The sequence below is a fragment of the Callionymus lyra genome, chromosome 10 (genome assembly GCF_982586985.1).
Source record: "Callionymus lyra chromosome 10, fCalLyr1.hap1.1, whole genome shotgun sequence".
In the NCBI taxonomy this organism is placed as follows: Eukaryota; Metazoa; Chordata; class Actinopteri; order Syngnathiformes; family Callionymidae; genus Callionymus; species Callionymus lyra.
Genome location: NC_141827.1, coordinates 6,563,249 through 6,582,410, shown reverse-complemented (window position 1 = coordinate 6,582,410; position 19,162 = coordinate 6,563,249). Strand labels below are relative to the sequence as shown.

Genomic DNA, 19,162 nt, shown 5'->3' with positions numbered 1-19,162 from the left:
GCAACAAACGTTCAAAGGCTCGTTCTGCTGTATTTTAATTGACACGTGTTTTTTTATATGTAGGAAAATCTTCTTTAATTTAACAGAGGTTTTTGTGGGAAAAAAAAGTATCATTAAAGTGTGATTTCGTAGCATTTTAACAATGATTAAACTCATGTTGACTTGATGATAAACGCTGACAGGTCCGTCTTCTTCTTCTTCTTCCAGAAACACTCATGGACTCCACCACAGCCACGGCAGAACTGGGCTGGACAGTCTTCCCCGTGTCGGGTACCAGCGAGAACAGCGTACGTAACTTTTCGCTCTTTATTTTAAGAAGCTTTTCTGGTGGGTTTAGAAGAGATGATGATGGGAAATTACATTTTTCAGGGGCCATGTTTTAATACAGCGGTTGTTTTGTGGGGCCCTCAAGAAAAAGAAATGCTTAAAAAAAGATTGAAAAAAATCTTATAAAAAGCAGGTTAATTAGAAAACTATTATTTTGTTATTCTTTAATTCATTTTTTAATGTGATGTAAATGCACTTCTTTATTATTTTCAATATGTATTTTTGATAGGAAATAAATTACTTATTACTTACTATATTATTCATTACTAGTTCAACTCTAACTATGCTAACTTAATGAAACATACATTGTTAGTTTTTAAATAATCTGTCCAATGTGTTCTTAGACTTAGACTTAGACTGCACTTTATTGATCCATTGATTTGAGATAACACTCTCAGGGAAATTTCTGTTTTCCAGTAGCACAGAAGGAATAGAGAAAAACCAAAAAGCACACAGAAGAGGACGATAGCATTAAATAACAAAACAGTAACTGAATATAACGACAGTATAAACAAAATAAAAATAAAAATAAAATAAAATAAGCTAAACAAAGTGACTTTACGTTATTTCAAATGAAAGTGTCAGAGTGTTGTTAATCCACTGTAGAGGTGGAAGTGTCAGACTCCTTCCTTTTATATATATTTATATATTTGTATATCTTTCTGCTACATTGATATTCAAGAGCACTGTTTCGTTTTATTATTTTTTAAATTTAAAATTTGTGGTCTTTCAATTGTGGTATTTTGTTTGTGTCGTATATATCTTTTTTCGATTGAATTTAGTTTGGGTAAAACAAAATCTTTGTTTTTGTTTTAAATTTAATTTTCTATTGCAAATATTCCCTATGTTTGTTCATTTCTGTGTGGTAATTAAACTTCCGGCTGCTAGATGGCATCAGTCATTACGTCTTTTGCGGCTAAAGAAACAATGAAATCCTGTATGATCTTGGTGATGACTGAGGATGAGAGGATACAGTCCACTCTAGCAGGGCATATTTTGTCTTTTTATTCAACCAATCACAGTAGGTCAGTAAAAGGGATGACAAGTTGCAAACGAAAAAAACCAAGTACAAGGGATGACAAAGTGCAAGTATAACGGTCAAGGATCAAAGGAAACAACGCAGACAAAAGTATACAAAGTAAAAAGGATACAACGATTAACATAGAATAAAATACATAGAATAGATAAAATACATAATACTTTCACTCTGCTCTGGTTATTTATTTTTGCTGTATACAAACAGAAGAAAACACTCTTTATAAAGTAATTTGAGCAGGAAGATGAACACAGATAGCTAGAGTAGGTGTTGTGCAAACTGATGAACTTTTGGGATCTATTTGACGTCGGACTGTCATCTTGAAATCTGGATCTTAAGTGAGATCAATGATAAGAAGTGACTTATAAGACGAGACTTGCTTTCCATACTGGAATATGGAGCTTTTTCAGTTTAATTATGATTAAATTAATCCCAACCTCTCTTTTCCTGTGCGACTCTGAAATATCTGGGCTCAACCCGGGTCTGATACGCAGTGTTTCCACGGCCACTGCCAGGACTTGGGTTTTGAACTTGCCACATTCGAGGACGGCCCACGGAAGAAAAAGCCAAAACCATCGTCTCTGTCGCCTGCACTTCTTCTCCACCACAGCATTTCTCAGAATAGGTCGGATCCAGAGAGAAAAGAGAGAAAGTTGCTTATTTACTGGTGCTTTTTTTTTCTTCTTTTTTCTCCAAACCACCGCCAATTTAATTCAATTATTTACGCTTCTGTGGTTTGTAATTAAGATGCTTCAAATGACATCAGAGAAGGGCCTCTGGGCGGCTCCACTATCCTGCTTCAAAGTTGATCAGGAATAATCTGGGACAACTTCCCGAAGGCATGTTTTCCCCTCCTTGATTCCTACAATCAATAACGGAGCCCAGAGTTGGTTTTCCTCTCCACGACTCTGGATTCAATCTCAAAAAACGAGCCCCGGAGACACTTCACGTTCTTTCATGTAATATCTAATACTCGCCGAGTTGACTCTGGACTTCAACGCTGCACGATTACCAGCAGAAAAAATAACCCATCTGGCAATAATGAGGGTAATAAACAACAAATGGTGAATCTTTGTTGTTTTTTAAGTCGATGAGACATTAGTTCGAACGTTGTGCGTTCGTCGTTTGAGGGAAGAACACAGTAAATATAGACGCACAACTCACTTTTATTAGCGACATTAAAGGGAGACTCATTAGGAGCCGTTAGAGTCTATAGATCAAATAAAATCACGCAATACAACACTCATGAATACAAATTCATTACTTGGAACATATATTATTCATCACTAGTTTAACTCCATTTAAATTAGACATAAATTGTTAGTTTTTACATCATCTGTCCAATGTGTTTTTATATATATTTCTGCTACATTGATATTCAACAGCACTGTGTATTTTTATTTTTTATTTATTTACATTTTTTGTATTTAATTTGTGTCATATATCTTTTTTTTTATTGAATTAAGGACATGTAAAACAAAATCTTCATTTTTTTTATTTTCAATTGCAAATATTCCCTGTGTTTGTTAATTTTTGTGTTGCAATTAAACAGCAGCTTAAGAAACGATTAAATCCTGTATGTTCTTGGTGATGACTGAGGACGAGAGGATACAGTCCACTCTAGCAGGGCATATTTTTTTGTCTATTTATTTAACCAATCACAGTAGGTCAGTAAAATTCGGTGTCCACTAAAATATCTATAAATATCGTATGGTGAGATTACTGTATCGCTACAACTCTACTCATGAGGGCCACAAATATAGAGTCAAGGGGCCCCCGGCCACACCTTGCCCATGTGCTGTTTAGTAGAAAGTCATAATATATCGAATTTTCCCCAAACATTTTGGTTAAAGCTCCATCTTTCAATTTCAACACCAAGTGAGTTATTTCCTCTCGATCCAGGACAATCTTTGGCTCAAAGGCTTAAAGACTAAAGTTGTAGATTTTGTGAAAAACAAAGTAAACTTCAAACTATAACTTTTTTCAAATCTGATTTCAAAGCGTTTCTTCTTTTTTTCAATATTTATTGAAATGTTTTTGACGGTAAGAAAATCCTCATAAAAATGGAGAACAAAAGCCTATTGTCATAATAAGTGTTGAACTAGTGATGACGAATATAAATAAACACAAAATTGTTAACTCATCATGATCCGTCTAAAGTAGAGTAGAGTAGAGTTTTTCTTTGACCTCATCACAGATGTTTATACATTTTCATTATTCACCATATCATATCGATATCTAACAACTGCATCAAATTCCTGTTTTAATTTTTTCTTTTTTTTAAGTTAAATAAGGTCTGTATTTGTCTGCATTACAACACAAAAATAAGAAAACGGTGAAAGAACATAATGCTACATTTTAAACGACATAAAAGGATATATTTGTAGTATTGTCCAGTACTTGACTCTGGTGTTGTAGTATTTACAGACCACATGACTCTTGATGAAGTCGTAACTGATTTAATTTATTATGAAACCAAAATATGTCCAAACATCAGCTTTAAAAGCTGCTGGAGTCACTGTATCCTCTCGTCCTCAGTCCTCCTTCCTCATTGATGTAGTGACTGCTGCCATCTAGTGGGCACTAGTTTAATTGCAACATGAATAAGTAGTTGCAGTGAATATTTGTAAATTGTAAATAAATAAAAAATTTAAAGAGTTTTTAGATTTGTGTTTCAAAATTGAAAATGTATGGAACGAGAGGTTGAAGGACCAGTATCAGAACCAGTATCAGAACCAGTATCAGAACCAGTATCAGGACCAGTATCAGGACCAGTATCAGGAAGATGAATAAGACTTTGGATAAAATGCTGAAAGTGCAGATTGAAGTAACCATGGAGAGAAAAAGTGGATAAATAACAGCATCTGTTCACTGAATTAAACACTGACTTCATAGCTTGAGGTGTTTTTTAACTTCTTCATGCTTTTGCTCACATTAATGTACGTCTCGCACTGACGTACATGAACGACGGGAAGGGGAAAAAAAAGGACAAATTTAATTTTATCTTGACATTTAAAGCGCCATTTCCACTGAACCGCCCTTAAAAAATCCGCTAACGTGTATTCAAAGTAAAATTGTTTTGGCAACGTTCGTTAACATTTTCCCTTTATATCTCGCAGCCTTTTCATGGTAGCGTACGATCGACTCTCAAGTGTGATTCAAAAGCTTATCCAAGAATGATCTGCGTAACAACGATTCTGCTGATAATGTCACACTCTTTTTTCTTTTTATGGAGTCGTTCTCTTCCAGCCGTGAGATTTCATTTCAAGTGCAGTGAAATGTGAACACGTTTGTAAGCCTCGCAGATGTAGTCAGGTGTGCGTCCGCCTCGCCCACGTTGGGCGCTGAAGGGTCTTTTTTTTTTTACGACGCCACGGCCGCGGTCGCTCACGCAAACGCACGTCCGAAGGAAAAGTGAGCAGCGAGCGAGGCGTGGATCGCCAGGTCCCTGGTGTGTCGCGGCAACAGGTGCTGGAAACAGGGCCCGGTCCGTCCGGCAGATATAACAGCGAGAGGTGCTTCACAGAAGCTATTGTCTTACACGTATAACGCGCCGGGCTTCACCGGCTTAACCCGGGATTCAGGAACTTCCAGCGCTCGAGTCGCATCAGCAGTTGGCTTTCACTGAATTTGTGAGCTTCGTGAAATTCATCCCGCCGTGACACAGGATCCCCCCCCGCACCCCCCCCCAGCACAATCGAAACACAAACAAATGACTGCAGTAACCAAATGTTACTACAGTTGCTTTTTAAAGTTTTTATTAGAAACCTGAATCCTAAATATCTGGTTTGTTAGTGCAAACACTTCTTTCGCTGCAAGTCGTAAAAACCGCAGACGGATGGATTTCTTTAGATGGAATCAAAGCTACATGTTGGTTTAAAGCGTCGACGTATTAATCATTTAAAACAAATGTTGTTTAAATGGCATTTTTTAGCCTAAAAAGAAACATTTAAAATTGATGAAATATTTTCAAGCAGATTTTTTATTACAGTATCAAGTCTCGCAAAATACTGTGAAATAAAAGGCCCCAAATGTCCTCTTAAAGCAGAGTGTGGCCCTTTAAGACACTTTTATTAGTGCAGGCTTTGTCTTGATTCTCTGAGACTCCTGTGTTGTTCTCTGTGTTATCTTGAACTTTTAAGTATATATTTATTTTAGAGATTTGTTTTGATTGTTTAAGCGCTTTGTGACCCTGGTCTGGAAAAGTGCTCTAAATATTAATTACTTCCTTTTTTTTTCTTTTTTTTACTATTTTATGTTTTATTTATTTCTATTGTTCATTTAAACAATCAACGACTATTTCCCCCTTTTTTTTAATTTGTTTTATCCCTCAAAAACCTTTTTAGGGAATTTAAAGAATTGTTTTGCTATTTCATTTAACATTTTTTCAGCTTTTTCTTTGGCATAGTTATAAACTTCCATGAAACAATGGTGTCTTATTCCTCTCTTTAAAACAAATAATGTGGCCCTCATTAAGAAATGGACGACTAACTATTTAATTTAATTTTCATTTATTTAATATTCTTTTTGACATATAACAAATGTAATTTCTTTCTTTTTCAATGTGTCTTTTTTGTTAGTATTTATTTTATTCCTTAAAATCATTTTGAAGTCATTTGAAGAAATGTTTTTTAAATTCATTATCTTGTATATTTTATTTTTTATATTAATCGTTGCTTCTTGCTTTTGGCCCGACGGCCCCTTAACATCAGTCCAAGTATAAAATGGCCCCTGATGTAAGTTAACAACTCACCCCTTTCTTGGAGTCTGATATATATTCAACGTTTGGATGGAAAAATAATGATTTGGACTAAATATTTTATGGGTGAATACAATATAGATGTCGATACTGTAGTGACAAGTATATATGTGTAGTATTTTTGAGTACTTGACTCTGGTGTTGTAGTATTTACAGACCACATGACTCTTGGCAAAGTCGTAACTGCTTTCATTTGTTTTGAAACTAAAATATGTCCAAACATCAGCTTTAAAAGCTGCTGGAGTCACTGTATCCTCTCGTCCTCAGTCTTCGCCAGGATCTCGCAGGATAATATTATATCCTTATTATTCCTTGACCTCTAGTTTAATTGCAACACAAGATTGAACATAAGCCTTGACTATTTGCTTGTTAATTTAGAATATACATATATATTGTGGAGTCCACTGTATCCTCTTGTCCTCAGTCACTGCCGGGATTTCACGGTTCCTTCATTGACGTGACGACTTCTGCCATCTAGCGGGCACTAGTTTAATTGCAACATGACCAAATAATTGCGGTTAATTGTAAATAAAACACATTTTGTAACTGTAAACCGTAACATAACTATAGTAAATATAATAATATCCAGTGCAGTGGCGTCATGTTTTATTGACGTTTGAGCTAAAATCATCCGTAAGAAATAACATGAAACCTCGATGAAGCACCGATGGAATGTTCCACTGGACTCTCTGTGAACACGAGGGGAGGTCGACCCCGTGATCAGACGCCGATATCCTGCGGCTAATGCCGGCCGAACCGTCATCGCGATGTTAAGTGGTCAGTGTTTCCTGCTTCTCAAGTGGACGAGGCAAATGTGTGAAGACCGGCTCCGACCTCCTGACCCACCGGCGGCTCCGCACAAGTCCTGACAACAGCAGCCATTTAGAGGCAGAGTTATGGCTACAGGGAGCAATGGAGGCTTCTGTGGAGGGAGAACCCAGGTCGGCGGCTTATGCCAACTACATAATGAGGAAGTGTGTGTGTGTGTGTGTGTGTAGACGTGTGTGTGTGTGTGTGTGTGTGTCAGCCCATCATTACAGATGTGTCATAAAACTCTACAGCAGACAACGGAGAGGAAGAGCAAATATTTTGGTGATTCTTTCTCAGACTTTTTCCCTTTTAAAATGTAAGTTAATTCAATATTAATTATGGATTTTTTGCAATATCACTTTTTAAGCTGCAAGTAAATATATTTTATAAAGAATTAAACCAATGCCATATTTTTTGTGTGGTGACATTGCAGAATAAAGTAATAAAAATATATAAAGGGAATAAAATGAGTTGGTTTAATTAAAATATATTCATGATAAAGGTATCATAAATAATAACTTAACCATATCTTTAACTATTAAAATAATGGTTTGAATTCATTGTATATTTCAGTATAATTCGACGACTTGTAAAAATGAGAGTCAGAAACTTTTATTGCCTCAAGATTTATTTATTTTTTGGTTGTATTACAGAATAAAATAATACAAAGATATAAAGGGAATAAAATTAGTAAGTTTAATAAAATATATTTGTGATAAAGGTATCATAAATAATAACTAAACCATATCTTTAACTATTAAAATGATGATTTAAATTCATTGTATACTTCAGTATAATTCGACGACTTGTACAAATCAGAGTCGGAAACTTTTATTGCCACAGGATTTTTTTTGTGGTGACTTTACGGAATAAAATAATACAACGATATAAAGGGAATAAAAGGAGAATAATAAAATAAATACCTAAAAACGTTTAGCTAAATGATATTCACAATTTTTGCATCATAAATAATAACTAAACCATATCTACTATTAAAATAATGATTCTAATTCATTGTTTAATTCAGTATAATTGACGACTTGTACGAGCCTTTTGTTTGTGGACATTTTGACAAAGTTTTGTAACTTTTTGGATGAATCCATGAGACAGGATTGTTTTCCTGGTTTCAGATGTTGTGCATTAGAATCGCTATTGTAACAGGAGTCGACAACAGCAGTTAGTTGTGTGTGTGTGTGTGTGTGTCTGTGTGTGTGTTGTATGTGTGTGTGCGTTGTTTCCACAACAAGGCCAGGGCTTCAGTTTGGCTCGTGGCCTCCGTTCGCTGTAACTCAATTCTGGGAGTTGGTCTCATTTGTCCTTTTCTTCCTTTAAAGGAAGACACTCTAAGTCGCACACATTCCCGACGACTCCCGCGGAAAAGACTGACGACTGGTTTTATCTTCCGAGGCCAAAACTGTAACTGATACGTGGCTTCTTCAATCTGTGGTTTGAAACGCTGCTGCCACGTTCACGAGCTGAGCCACTTCTTCAAGTCTAAACAGTGGCGACTGTTTGAAGAGTGATATGGATTCGAAATCATTCAAGCTACTGACATTTTGGATAAAACATTCTAGTATCTAACTGAAAAAAACTATGAATTGAGGACTTTTTTTTTTTTGGCCTATTTTCATTTTTATCATCCATTTTTTATTTAAATGGTTAAATAATAACGTATCCATTAATAAATAATGGATAAGTTTTCAGTTTAACTAAACTGATAATGATATATTTTCATTAGAAAAACTTCAAAAATAATATAAATATATTAGCTTTATTAAACATTTAAACATAGATTAAGGTGAAATATAAGGCCGGTTGGTCTTAACTAAATGCAAATAAAAATACTACATTTTTCACTGATTAATTTAATATTTTATTTGTGTTTAACTAAATTAATTCCCAATTACTTGACTTGGAGTCTGTAAAAAAGTTTTAATGTTTTATTTTATTTATTTATATTATCATTTATTCATATAATATATTTTTTATTTTATTGTGGCAATAAAAACTACATTTTTGCGTTATCAACTTTTTTAATGATAGTTTCTAAAGCTGTAAAGTGCAAATTCTTCCGTGGACTCTTGAGTCTGGATCTGTCTCTGGTTGAAAAGGCTCAGCTGTGGAGCAGGATCTGTAATCCAGCCGGGGAAGTACGTTCCACTTGTCATTGTGGATCAAGTTGAACCCTCGTATCGAGAGGCAACATATGGATCGGAGGTCAGTTGGACTGTGTCTGTCTTCAAGTGGTGGAAGATAAATTGATGCAGAACTCTGATGTCAGTGAGTATCACTGACTGTAGAACCTACTCTTAGTATCTGCTTCTATTGAAACTATATTATATGGATAACTTTTGATCTGCCATCAACGAGAGATTTAAACAATATTTTAAAAACTCATACTTTACCCTGTGACAGAGATTGTCAGCTCGTGCTTCTCATGGACTTCAATAGGTTCTTCACTGAATAATACTACGGTGACTTGTAGAGTAATACTTTGGTGAATCGCGGAGTAATTCTAAGTTGGCTTGCGGAGTAATACTAAGTTGGCTTGCGGAGTAATACTAAGTTGGCTTGCGGAGTAATACTAAGGTTCGATGCAGATTAATACTATAATTACTCGCGAAGTAATAGTTTGGTGACTCGCAGAGTAATACCACAGCGACTCGCGGTGTAATGCTAAGGTAACTCGAAGAATGATACTGCAATGACTCACCGAGTAATACTGCAATGACTCGCGGAGTAATACTGCAATGACTCGCAGAGTAATGCTAAGGTAACTCGAAGAATAATACTGCAATGACTCACGGAGTAATACTGCAATGACTCGCGGAGTAATACTGCAATGACTCGCGGAGTAATACTGCAATGACTTGCGGAGTAATGCTGAGGTAACTCGAAGAATAATACTGCAATGACTCACTGAGTAATAATGCAATTACTCGTGGATAAATACTGCAATGACTCGCGGAGTTATGCTAAGGTAACTGGAAGATTAATACTGCAATGACTCACAGAGTAATAATGCAATGACTCGCGGAGTAATACTGCAATGACTTGCGGAGTTATGCTAAGGTAACTCGAAGAATAATACTGCAATGACTCACAGAGTAATAATGCAATGACTCGCGGAGTAATACTGCAATGACTCGCGGAGTAATACTGCGATGACTCGAGAGTAGAACTAAAGTGACTCCAGAGTAATACTACAGTGACTTGCAGATTAATACTACAGTTCCACGCAGAGTAATACTACAGTAAGTAAGCAAGTCATTTATATATGTGGAGAGCTTTTCTAGACCAGGGTCACAAAGCGCTTAAACAATCAAAACAATATTCAATGAAGAATATATACTTAAAAGGTCAAGACAACACCTCAAAGGTAATACTACAATGACTCAAAGAGTAATGTTGAAGCTGAAAACAACATCAACACTCGCCTACATCAATCAAAGAAGCGTAAATATTTTCTGACTTTGTTCAAACAGTTAATAAAAGATTGAGACACTCTGCTGGTCATTTTCAATGCGCGTCCTGGAAATGACCAAAACGATGATGTAAGGAGCAATTAAAAGTGAAAATATGTTTTCGTCGAGCCAACGGTCCGATCAGCTTCACACCATTGAGCTTCTCATGGGTCGTTTCAAAGAGAGTAAACATGAGCAGCGTACCGTGAACTTGTTGCTAAATGTTTATTCATCGAGACGGAAAGAAACCTCTCGTCCGTGTGTCCATGTTTTACCTTTTTTGGTTTATATCGAGATGGTTCACATACAGTTACTGTCATTGGTTAGTGATTGAACTTGTTCTTACTCTTCCAAATAACATCACATCAAAGTCTGGCCTGGGTGCCATTTTTGGGCAGATTTAATTTGGTCCGCAGCCACTTTTTAAACCTGTGTTATTTAATAAAGAGAAGGTAAAATACACAACATTTTCAATTGTGAAGATTCTTCACACATGTTTTTAAATGAACACAGAGCTAATGCTAGTTCCTAAAAACAGTAAAATGTGTATCAAACTGGATGAAGTTTAAAAAAAGTTATAAAGTTATAAGTGAACATGAGCGATGACGTCAAATAGTTAAAGTAAGAATTGGGGCTGAACGATTAATCGCATTTGCGATATAATCGCAATATAAACAAATGCGATTATTATATCGCAAGACTGAGAGTTTATTTTATGTTAAAATGCCTAAATACACTTATCTTAACAATCACAAAGAAATACATTTTATTGTATAAGAGGAAAAACATGAATAAAAAAAGAGGACATTGAAAAATAATCGCATAATTAATCGCAATATTTTGAAAATAATCGCAATTATATTTTTTTCAATAATCGTTCAGCCCTAGTAAGAATAAACCAGAGACCGACCTCTAGAATTAGTTTATCTGGATAAAGTTATCCGGTCAAACCAACTTTGGCTCTTCATGCACCGTTTGATGCTAGCAGTTAAAAACAAGTTTTGTCGTTTGAGGTCTATTTTTTTTTACCCCACAAATCAGATTTCGTTAAACACAACCATTTTTTTTTAATTGGTGCAATAGTATGACTTTCTGAAATCAAATTTAAAGTATTTATGAGGCTCTTATACCTTCATCTTTTGAAAAGCTGTGTGTAATGACTAGTAATAAACATGGCTCAGATGTTTTTTAGAATAGTTGGACCCTCTGGAGTAGCCTTCAATAAAGTGGTGCTTCCTCAAAACTATTGAGCTCTGGGTTTGTTCAAGAAGACGACGTCCCAGGGTCGACCCGGTAGATATTTTTACCTTCTGGTCATTATCTTAGTATTAGTTTTAAACTAGATTTCTACGGTAAAATAACAACAAAATTCCTTCAACGTTAGGGACCTGTTGCGGGACTGAAAGGGGATTAAGTTCTTCATCAGAGAGCGGCTCCTGCACCTCCTGCTAATCCGTCCCGACGTCCACCGGCAGCGTCGCCTCCACCTCCAGCGCTTAAAACACATGACCACCCTTTCACCCGCCGGAGAAAAAGCTGTGAAAATGAAGACGTTTCTTCTGATTTCACACTCTGCACTTGATCGTTAGGCTCTTATTATGCCCCATTTGCTTCCCTCCACTGGCTCTGATGAAAGCCGGGCCAAAAGGCCATGACAGGACAAAAAGGGGCCCTCCATCAAAACACATTTTGTTAGGGGTGTCTTTTAGTGCGGACCCCCCTCCCCCCGTCTCGCTCCCCCCACGGTTCCCTTATTAGCAACAACCCCTACCCTCCGACTCCAGCTACAATCATCCCATTCTAGTTGAAAACTGTTCGCTTTTGTTTAATCGCTCGACAGTTTCCCCATCATGGACCCTCAGACCAGACTATAGTTTCCCCATCACGGACCCTCAGACCAGACTATAGTTTCCCCATCATGGACCCTCAGACCAGACTATAGTTTCCCCATCACGGACCCTCAGACCAGACTATAGTTTCCCCATCATGGACCCTCAGACCAGACTATAGTTTCCCCATCACGGACCCTCAGACCAGACTATAGTTTCCCCATCACGGACCCTCAAACCAGTCGATAGTTTCTCCATCATGGACCCTCAGACCAGACTATAGTTTCCCCATCACGGATCCTCAGACCAGACTATAGTTTCCCCATCATGGACCCTCAGAAAAGACGATAGTTTCCCCATCACGGACCCTCAGAAAAGACGATAGTTTCCCTATCACAGACCCTCAGAAAAGACAATAGTTTCCCCATCATGGACCCTCAGACCAGACTATAGTTTCCCCATCACGGACCCTCAGACCAGACTATAGTTTCCCCATCACGGACCCTCAAACCAGTCAATAGTTTCCCCATCATGGACCCTCAAACCAGACTATAGTTTCCCCATCACGGACCCTCAGACCAGACTATAGTTTCCCCATCACGGACCCTCAGAAAAGACGATAGTTTCCCCATCACGGACCCTCAGAAAAGACGATAGTTTCCCCATCACGGACCCTCAGACCAGAATATAGTTTCCCCATCATGGACCCTCAGAAAAGACGATAGTTTCCCCATCACGGACCCTCAGACCAGACTATAGTTTCCCCATCACGGACCCTCAGACCAGACTATAGTTTCCCCATCACGGACCCTCAAACCAGTCGATAGTTTCCCTATCACGGACCCTCAGAAAAGACGATAGTTTCCCCATCACGGACCCTCAGAAAAGACGATAGTTTCCCCATCACGGACCCTCAGAAAAGACGATAGTTTCCCCATCACGGACCCTCAGAAAAGACGATTGTTTCCCCATCATGGACCCTCAGACCAGACTATAGTTTCCCCATCACGGACCCTCAGACCAGACTATAGTTTCCCCATCACGGACCCTCAGACCAGACTATAGTTTCCCCATCACGGACCCTCAAACCAGTCAATAGTTTCCCCATCACGGACCCTCAGACCAGACGATAGTTTCCCCATCACGGACCCTCAGAAAAGACGATAGTTTCCCCATCACGGACCCTCAGACCAGACTATAGTTTCCCCATCACGGACCCTCAGACCAGACTATAGTTTCCCCATCACAGACCCTCAGACCAGACAATAGTTTCCCCATCATGGACCCTCAGACCAGACTATAGTTTCCCCATCATGGACCCTCAGAAAAGACGATAGTTTCCCGATCATGGACCCTCAGACCAGACTATAGTTTCCCACACGGACCCTCAGAACAGACTTTAGTTTCCCGATCACGGACCCTCAGACCAGACTATAGTTTCCCGATCACGGACCCTCAGACCAGACTATAGTTTCCCCATCACGGACCCTCAAACCAGTCGATAGTTTCCCCATCACGGACCCTCAGACCAGACTATAGTTTCCCCATCACGGACCCTCAAACCAGTCGATAGTTTCCCCATCACGGACCCTCAGAACAGTCGATAGTTTCCCCATCACGGACCCTCAGACCAGACTATAGTTTCCCCATCACAGACCCTCAGACCAGACTATAGTTTCCCACACGGACCCTCAGAACAGACTATAGTTTCCCCATCACGGACCCTCAAACCAGACTATAGTTTCCCCATCATGGACCCTCAGACCAGACTATAGTTTCCCCATCACAGACCCTGAGACCAGACTATAGTTTCCCACACGGACCCTCAGAACAGACTATAGTTTCCCGATCATAGACCCTCAGACCAGTGTTTCCAGGGACAGGCCAAACGACAAGATGACAGTTTTTGCGTCAATCCATGCAAAAATGATCAGCTTTTGTCTGACACTTTCATGTCATTTATTTTTGGCAGCCTTTCTTTAGCTTGTTAGTTATTTGTCGCCACCGTTGAACTTTCCGTGACTGATGAAAAAGTTTGGGAACAAAATCTAATATTGTGGCTAAGTATTACATTTATTCTGGTAATACTTTACAAGTCATCGAAATTAGATTAATTGATTGATAAATAAAAGATTTAATTAAAAACTTAACTTAATTCATGATTTGTAAAGTAATAATAAAACACACTCGAATGGACCATATAACAAATAATTATATACATCACACAAAATGGAGTGCAAAATCGAAATAAAACTACAACAATCAAATATCAACATAGTCTTTGCACTTTTTGATACAAAAATGTTTTTGTTTTTTTTAATTTGTATTAATTATTGATTCATCGTTTGTCATTTTGTGTTTTTTTTTTTTTACATGTATTTCATTTATTTTAAACTATTTTATTGATCTCTTTTCATTTTATTCATATTTTTTCATTGTTTGTGTTTGTCAGTAGGTAAGCAACATTCAAAAAGTTTAAAGAGAAAGTTTCTTTCCTGCAAAAAAGTTAAAGCCCTTTGTGACCGTGATCTAGAAAGAGCCTTTACAAATAACCTTTACTTACTTACCTTCTTACCTTCTTACTTTCTTACTTTCTTACTTACTTACTTTTTTTCTTTCTTTCTTTCTTACTTACTTTCTTACTTATGTACTTACTTACTTACTTTTTTACTTTCATACTTACTTACTTACTTCTTACTTTAATACTTACTTACTTACTTACTTTTTTACTTTCATACTTTCTTACTTTCTTACATTCTTACTTTCTTTCTTGCGTACTTTCTTTATTACTTTCTTTCTTGCGTACTTTCTTTATTACTTTCTTTCTTATTTACTTTCTTACTTTCTTACTTTCATACTTACTTTTTCTAACTTATGTACTTTCTTATTTACTTACTTTCTTTCTTACTTACTTACTTAATTTCTTACTTTCTTATGTACTTTCCTACTTACCTACATAATTCTCTTAAAAATCAGTTCTTTTCAAACAGGTTCTTGTAATTGCTCAACATGTCTGTTTCATTTCCATGCCATCATTGTCGGCTGCACATCCGTCTTCTGTGAATATTCGCCTCTTGAGACGGTTCTGCTCGGTGCAAATGTAAGGTTGGCAGTGGTTAATTGGGGCAGTGGAAAACAGGAATGTAAGCCGCTCTAATGAGAGTGTTTTAAGCGAGAAGCATTTCGCTAACAAAAGGTACTGCTGTCGATATCTGTCCAAAATTCCCAGTGAGCGGTCGCTAATTCAGGGAATGTCGGGGGCTATTGAGGAGTGAATGGTGGTGGCAGAGGGGCAGCTGACTCGGTGCAGGGCTGGTTAACAACAACGATTTTCAGGTCAAGATCCTGACCTGCCTGGTGGTTGGAGCACATGGTGTTTAAAGCTGACTGCCTTGATCAGGGTCCAAGAAACACTCCCAAATCAAGGGGGAAAAAAAGTCAAATACCGAAAACATGATGTCATCTTTTTATTGTGGCTTTTGGATTGTGGAAACTTAATGATGCACGCTTGTGTATTTCATCGTGTGACGTTGCAAAAGCATTACGGTTTGGGGCCGTCAAAGTGTCTTGTTAAGAGACAATAAAAAAAGTTAAACACATTATCTCATAAAGTCTTTCCACTCTGGCGTGACAGCAGCGTCGAATGAGTTGTTAGTCTCCAGCAAACTGGCTCATCGTACTGGATCTGTGACGGCGTGAGGTCAACGAGAGACGTCATTACTTTAATGATGAATCCTGTCATATAGGGCTTGGTCATTGAATCACAGATTCCACGTTTTCTTTGTATTTCACTGTGTTCTTCTTCATTTATTTTAGGAAAGCAATAATGATTGTTAATAATTACTTTTTATTCTCATCAAAAACCTAAATGAAACATCAGTTTTCTTTGAATTTACTGTATTCTTCTTCATATATTTTAGGAAAGCAATAATGATTGTTAATAATTACTTTTTATTCTCATCAAAAACCTAAATGAAACATCAGTTTTCCTTGAATTTACTGTATTCTTCTTCATATATTTTAGGAAAGCAATAATGATTGTTAATAATTACTTTTTATTCTCATCAAAAACCTAAACGAAACATCAGTTTTCCTTGAATTTACTGTATTCTTCTTCAAATATATATATATATTTTTTATAAAATAATAATGATTGTTCATTATTACTTTTTATTCTCATCAAAAACCTAAATGAAACATCAATGTTCCTTGAATTTACTGTATTCTTCTTCATATATTTTAGGAAAACAATAATGATCGTTAATTGTTACTTTTTATTCTCATCAAAAACCTAAATGAAACATCAATGTTCCTTGAATTTACTGTATTCTTCTTCATATATTTTAGGAAAACAATAATGATCGTTAATTGTTACTTTTTATTCTCATCAAAAACCTAAATGAAACATCAATGTTCCTTGAATTTACTGTATTCTTCTTCATATATTTTAGGAAAACAATAATGATCGTTAATTGTTACTTTTTATTCTCATCAAAAACCTAAATGAAACATCAATGTTCCTTGAATTTACTGTATTCTTCTTCATATATTTTAGGAAAACAATAATGATCGTTAATTGTTACTTTTTATTCTCATCAAAAACCCAGAAATAAAGTACTAGCTGCTCTATTATTTTCACAAACACAATTTGTAGTTGCATTTACATTGAAACTAACGTAATTAAACGTAATAATTATCTTATCAATCAATCTGAACACAATAATGACATTTTAAAACATTATTTTGAGCTTTAAACAACTTATAGGAGTACCTACAATTACTGTTATTTAGTTGTTCTAATCCTCTTAATCTTGCCAAACACTACAGTATTCAAGTGAATCGATATTTTAAAAACACACAAAACAATTGTATCGATATATATTACCCAGACCTAGAGTAACACCAGCAGAAGGGCTGATACATGGGCACGATAACTCCGTGGAGTCCAGAAGTCCATAAATAATTATAACAAAGTCTTGCATTGATGGTAGAATTGAGTCTGGAAATATTTAGACACGCTCCTTCCCGTTTGGATCTTTGGTCAAGTGTTTTTTATTTTACTGACAGTGTGTTTCTTCGGACCGTGTAATCGGCTGAATACGAATGTTTCTTTAAGCTGATTACTCGCTATAATTGAAGCACGCCCGATACATTGCCGCTGCTGCCGCTGCTACAAATAGATTAATTGTTAACATATAGCTCGACCGAATGAGACGCTTTCCACTTGACTTGTACGAGACTCGGCTGGATATCGTCGATCCATATGTAAATATTGATGACTCACTGTTGTTGTTTTTTTTTCGTTTACCCACAGTGGGAGGAGGTGAGCGGCTACGATGAAAACATGAACACCATCCGGACCTACCAGGTCTGCAACGTCTTCGACAGCAACCAGAACAACTGGGTGAGGACCAAGTACATCCGGCGCCGCGGCGCGCAGCGGATTCACGTGGAGATGAAGTTCTCCGTGAGGGACTGCAGTAGCATTCCGAACGTACCCGGTTCCTGTAAAGAGACTTTTAACTTCTACTACTACGAGTCCGACTCGGACACCGCGACCAGAAACTCGCCCGCCTGGATGGAGAACCCCTGGATCAAGATCGACACCATAGCGGCGGACGCGAGCTTCTCTCAGGTGGACCTGGGCGGACGAGTGATGAAGATCAACACCGAGGTCCGGAGTTTTGGCCCCGTATCCCGGAACGGTTTCTACCTGGCTTTTCAGGACTATGGGGGCTGCATGTCTCTGATAGCGGTCCGTGTCTTCTACCGAAAGTGCCCTCGTATCATCACCAATGGGGCGTTGTTCCAGGAGACTCTGTCGGGGGCAGAGAGCACCTCGCTCGTGGCCTCCAGAGGGGTCTGCATCCCAAACGCAGAGGAAGTGGATGTACCCATCAAGTTGTACTGCAACGGTGACGGGGAGTGGATGGTACCGATTGGACGGTGCATGTGCAAAGCAGGGAACGAAGCGGTGAAGAACGGGACCGTGTGTCAAGGTATGTTTTATTTCATTCAATCAAGATTTTATTTTGAACTCTCATGCTTACATTACTTATATTTTAAGTATAAACTTAGCGAAGAAATGTTGTCCCAGTCCTCCCTCCCTATAGGCCTCCACGATAAGGACAATATCGTGATAGAGATATAGTTTAGCACTAGGCCACATGACAACCAAACTTCCAGCTGGTCAGGGCAGATGTAGGTACAAATGTACATCCAGTATGTGACAATGGCACCACGTAGGATCCATGACTTCGCTTTTCTGAAATGTGGAGGGCGCCAAAACGCGCACTTCTGTACTAACACCTAATATTTTGAGTACACAAGTGCGTCCACATTGAGCAGCTTGCGAAAATGTAGTGCGCAATGAGCACTCAAACGGCCAGAAAACTGAGTGTGGATCGATGGACACTTTCCACCCTTACCGGCCGCCATCTTGGTGACGTAGATGACGCTAAACGGAAGCTACGTCAGTGACGACATGTCTTCGGAGCAGATACCGGCGTAAATGTCTCGACAAAAACACTCATTTGCTTTTGTTCAAGGAAGTTTATTTGATAGCAGTATATACGAATATTGACCCAATGCTGGCCACTTTTGTCGCTACAGTCAACTCAGGTTAAGTATCTGACATTGCCAGTGTATTGCTACAGGGCAGTCCGGATGTAGTATTCTTCCAAGAGCCCACTTTTCTGTAACTGAGCCAGTCATACACTTCCGAAAAACGAACGGCAAAGCCTTGTTTCTGAATAAGATTTGGGGCTTTTGGAAAAAGCTATCTTGGGAGTTACCATAGATAAGGATGCACGTTCACAAAGCGCTTATAGTTCCATTAGCTCATTGTTGAAGTTCCAGAATGCGTTTTTTTTTCGCAAACCGATCCCCATTCTCAACATTTTAACTTTGCTGTTTTTTAAAAAAAGATTATTTGTTA

General features: G+C 37.8%; 1 protein-coding gene across 4 annotated transcripts in view; it reads left to right on the top strand.

Annotated features, from left to right (window-relative positions):
• The window catches only part of ephb2b (eph receptor B2b), a 174,342-nt gene that overhangs the window by 50,539 nt on the left and 104,641 nt on the right, over positions 1-19,162 (top strand). For all 4 annotated transcript variants that reach the window (XM_087800826.1, XM_087800823.1, XM_087800825.1 and 1 more), the window contains exons 2-3: positions 208-287; positions 17,540-18,224. In XM_087800826.1, coding sequence (XP_087656952.1) covers positions 208-287; positions 17,540-18,224 — 765 coding nt within the window. The remainder of the gene's footprint in view (positions 1-207; positions 288-17,539; positions 18,225-19,162) is intronic.